This window comes from Arachis ipaensis, chromosome B05, assembly GCF_000816755.2.
Source record: "Arachis ipaensis cultivar K30076 chromosome B05, Araip1.1, whole genome shotgun sequence".
Taxonomy (NCBI): Eukaryota; Viridiplantae; Streptophyta; class Magnoliopsida; order Fabales; family Fabaceae; genus Arachis; species Arachis ipaensis.
The window spans coordinates 142,103,981-142,109,035 of record NC_029789.2 but is presented as its reverse complement, the minus strand read 5'-3'; the positions used below and the strand labels follow the sequence as shown (position 1 = coordinate 142,109,035).

The 5,055-nt window shown below is 27.6% G+C and overlaps 1 protein-coding gene across 1 annotated transcript; it reads left to right on the top strand.

The window, feature by feature from the left end:
• On the top strand, positions 2,582-4,362 carry LOC107642166 (alkane hydroxylase MAH1-like). Its single transcript, XM_016345471.2, has one exon. It carries the CDS (start codon positions 2,655-2,657, stop codon positions 4,209-4,211), a length of 1,557 nt encoding a protein of 518 aa, XP_016200957.1. The 5' UTR covers positions 2,582-2,654; the 3' UTR covers positions 4,212-4,362.

Sequence of the window (5,055 nt, the reverse complement as noted above, 5' to 3'; positions counted from 1 at the left end):
TCTTAGTTAAAGACTTTTGTCAATCTATGACTTTTTTTTGTAAAAGTAATTTGATTTTATAAATTTTTTATGCCATACATAATCTATACTATTAAAATAAAATAGACCGTAATTTTATTAAATTTATATTCCCATAATATTATTACGGATAAAAATACTAGTATACACTAATTATAGAATTTACGACTCAATAATCTATAGTAGCATCTAAAATTCAAAGTGAATCACTCAATCATTTATAAATTTATAAGAATGTCAAAATAAAATACTCAACCAGTTTTATCAAAGACAAAAATCAATAATTAATAAGAATCCACCACTAACAATAATATCATATTATTAATTATTTAACATGCATCAATATCAATGAAAACATTAACAACTTAACAATTGGAACCAAGAACTAATTTGTTCATGTTTTGCAAATTGCAATTTGACAGACTATAATAATAAAATAACAATTAAAAAAATTAACGTGAAAATTTTAAGAAATTAAAATAATCCAGGCATGTAATAATTTGAAGGATTAAAATAAAAACTTTGCTGATTTGTATTCCTCTAAACTATAGTCCCAATCTTATAAGCTACTGGTTGAAATTTTTCGTTCATTCAATTTTAATTATATTAGTAAAATTTAAAATGTACTCCCCTATATAATAATTTAAATCATCGAAACAAAAACAAACTAACATCATAAAATTATTCAACATAAATCAATAATATATACCCACAAAAATCTTTTATGGTGCACCATCAAGACACATCATTGAACTCGATCAAATATCTTTTACTACGAAAATTCCAATAATATTTAAATACAACAAATATATGAACAATTAACCAAGAATATTAGATATATATATATACAAGTGGACAATATAAAAAGCCAAACAAACCAGAATCATAATGTCCACGGTCGTCTGAAAGAAGACGCATCTTGAAGTATTTCACGTGTTTGGGCAATTATTATTATCACATCCCAAATTTTTGGCAATAGATTTTTATATCATACATTAATTTGATAATAATAATTAACAATATATATTAATATGTACCTTTTCTGTAGTTGTGGACACTACTTGACTGGATGTATAGTGAAAATCAAAACTATGACTAATTAACAGGATTTTTTATTTTTATAAATTAAATAAATATAATAATTACTAAAATAAATAATTTTAAAAATATTTATCAAAATAAATATCTCTTATCTTGTTTACACTATAAACAAGATAAAACAGATGTATGCGACACGTATTTATCTTGTCTACAGTATAAACGAGATATATGTACTTTTTTTAAATAAAAATAATAAAAAATATTAATAATATCAATAATCCAAACTTTTAGCATGCAATTAGTACATAAAAAAATTGGTAGAAGAGATTAAAATGGATATGTTTGATCAATTTTAGTCCATTTTAAATGATAGGAATTAATACGTTTATTTGAAAATTATTAAACTCTCCACTATTAACACGGTTACCTCTCTTCTAATTACTCGCTATTTAAAAATTTAAAATATAATTTAAATACACGTAATTTATTTAACGACCAAGTTAATGCATGTCACTACTCTATTAGTATATATAATATGAAATCTTTTTTACTTAAATTATATTTCAAATTTGTATGTACAACAAATAAAATTTATATGTACTCTTGTACAATAAACGAAAAAAAAAGTAGATAAACATGGAATAAACAAATATATTAATAATGTATAGTTAAAAATATATTTGTAATGGCCATTATTAATAGTGTGGTGAAAATATATTTGTAATCACCCATTATTAATAGTGTGCTGGAAATATATATATTTGTAACTACCCATTACTCTTTACATGTTATTTATTTAACGGATAGTTACAAATATATTTCCATCACACTATTAACAATGGGCAGTTAGTCACCAAAAAATTAACAATGGGCAGTCCACTATTGATAATGGATAGTTACAAATATATTTCCAACACACCACTAATATTGGATAATTATAAATATATTTTTAACTATACATTATTAATATATTTGTTTCTTCCATATTCACCTACTTTTTTTGTTTGTTGTACAGGAGTACATATAAATTTTATTTGTTGCATGGAGTACATAAAAATTTAAAATATAATTTAAGTAAAAAAGAGATTTCATATTCTACGCCAATAGAGTATGCATTAACTAGGTCATTAACTAAATCACGTATATTTAAATTATATTTTAAATTTTTAACCCAGTGGATGATTAGAAAAGAGATAACAGTGTTAATAGTGGGCAGTTTAATAGTTTTCAAGTAAACGTGTTAATCCCTGTCATTTAAAATGGACTAAAATTGATCAAATATATTCATTTTAATCTCTTCTACCAACCTTTTTATGTACTAATTGCACGCCAAAAGTTTGGATTATTGATATTTATAGAATATATAAAGCAGCACTTTCCACTTAATACTATAAAAATGAATTTTTGATATATTATATATTATTATTTAATTATTTCTCATGGAATAATTCATCACTCATAATGTGGAAAGTGGATGCCAAAATAGCACTACTGTATATATAATGCCATACATACTTATTAATAGAATAAGAAAACCAACCTTATGTATCTAAAACCGCCTCACATAAACTACAAGAAATTAAACCATATACACTATGGCCATCTTTCTCTATGTAGCAATAATTGTATCATCATTTTGCTACATATATTATTTCTTCCATAGGAGATTATGTAAGACTCCTCTCCTAATTGATTGGCCTATCCTTGGCATGTTACCAAAAGTGTTGTGGAACTTGTATCGGATACATGATTTCGCAACCGATATTTTGAAACAACATGGGAGAACCGGTGAATTCATGGGACCTTGGTTCACCAACATGAACTATTTGGTCACTAGTGACCCCATGAATGTTCATCATATAATGAGCAAGAGTTTTGACAACTATGTCAAGGGCTCCGAATTCCGCGAGATTTTCCAAGTCTTTGGACTTGGAATTTTCACGGCGGATTCGGAGACCTGGAGGTACCATAGATCCTTGCTTCTCTCGTTGTTTAAGAATAGAAGATTCGAGATGTTTCTAGAGAAGACAATCAAGAAGAAGGTGGAATGTAGCTTAATTCCCACATTGGAAGATGTGAGACAACATGAGATTGAGGTGGATCTACAAGACATCTTCAATCGCTTCACATTCGACAACATTTGCAACATTGTTTTAGGGTATGATCCTAATTGTCTTTCTATTGAGTTCCCTCAAGTTGCATGTGAGAAGGCTTTTAATGAAGCTGAAGAGTCCTTATTCTATAGGCATGCTGTTCCAAAGAGTGTTTGGAAGCTTCTAGAATGGCTTCAATTAGGTCAAGAGAGAAAGATGAGTGAAGCTTGCAAGGTGTTTGACCAATTCATATACTCTTGCATAGCATCAAAGAGAGAAGAGATAAGCAAGTACAACAAAAGTAGTCAAATAGATGAAGCTCAAGTTGACTTGCTTAGTGCTTTGATGATGATGAGAGAACAAGAAGAACAAGAAAAGGGTCAAAGTCAAACATTATTAGTCAATGATGACAAGTTTTTAAGAGACTCAGCTTTTAATCTTTTTGTGGCTGGAAGAGATACCATAACTTCAGCTCTTACTTGGTTCTTTTGGCTTGTTGCTACAAACCCATTAGTTGAAACCAAAATTCTTGATGAAATCAAAGAAAATTTTGGATCAAATAATGATGAAATGAAGCACAAAGTTTTAGGCATAGAAGAGGTGAAAAAGCTAGTTTATCTTCATGGTGCTCTTTGTGAATCTTTGAGGCTATTTCCTCCTATTCCTTTTGAGAGGAAACAACCAATCAAAAGTGACATACTCCCAAGTGGACATCATGTGAATCCAAATACAACGATCTTACTTTCTTTGTATGCAATGGGAAGATATGAAGAGATATGGGGAAAAGATTGCTTGGAGTTCAAGCCAGAGAGATGGATATCTGAAAAAGGAGGAATAATTCATGTGCCTTCTTACAAGTTTATTAGTTTTAATGCGGGGCCAAGAACTTGCTTGGGAAAAGACTTGTCTTTTATGCAAATTAAGATGGTGGCAGCATCCATTTTGTGCAATTATCATATACATGTGGTGGAAGGTCATCAAGCTATCCCAAGTCATTCAATTGTGCTTCTAATGAAGGATGGTTTGAAGGTTAGGATAACCAAAAGAGAAGGCTTTTAATTATTTCAAATGTATGAAGTGTGGTACAGCTATAATACACACAAGTAGATGGATCACTTAATAATTTTAGAAAATATGTAAGTGTGTGTATATATACATATATTTGGTGTGAAGAAATAATGGAAATAAATGTTTCTTATTGTTTCAAGAATTATTTTATTTTATAAATAAATCTTACATTATTTATCAGAGAATCAGATTTTATTTTGTTTAGTATTCGTGATAGAAATATATAATTGTGTTTTTTTTTATATTAACTTAAGTTTCTAAGATAAGTGGTTCATGATATAATATAGTATTAAATTAAAGTTTGTCCCTATAATTTAAAAACTTAGAGGTTGATCCTTATTAACAAAAAAAATTTTAGTATAACACAAATATAAAAAAGTTTATGTAAATTTTGAATTTAAATTTTTTAAAGTGAGAAGATTAATAAAGTAAAGGGTTAATTACTATACATTTGTAATTAAATTCTATCATATGTGAGTCTCATTATCTTAATTTAAAAGTGATTAAATTTTTACTTTATCACTTTATTAATTTGTTCGTTCACTCTAGAGGAGTTTGATCCACAAATTTCATCCAAACTCAAAATAAAATAAATTGGAAGTTAGGACTGAATTAGTTTTAATTTAAAACTTTAAAAAATATTAAGGATATAAAAACATTTTATATTCTAAAGCGGCTAGGAATGAACGCGGATCGAATTGGATATGACAAAAATTTCGATTCAATTCGCACTAAAATAATCGGATCGGGTCGGATCCTGGATATATCTGCAAACATAAAAATATTTTAAAAAGCTTATTGTTATTAAAAAATATCAATAAGTCTATTTTTCTAC

Bases quoted from the DNA above. Each gene is read 5' to 3' on its own strand.
- LOC107642166 (XM_016345471.2), top strand. From the start codon at position 2,655: ATGGCCATCTTTCTCTATGTAGCAATAATTGTATCATCATTTTGCTAC.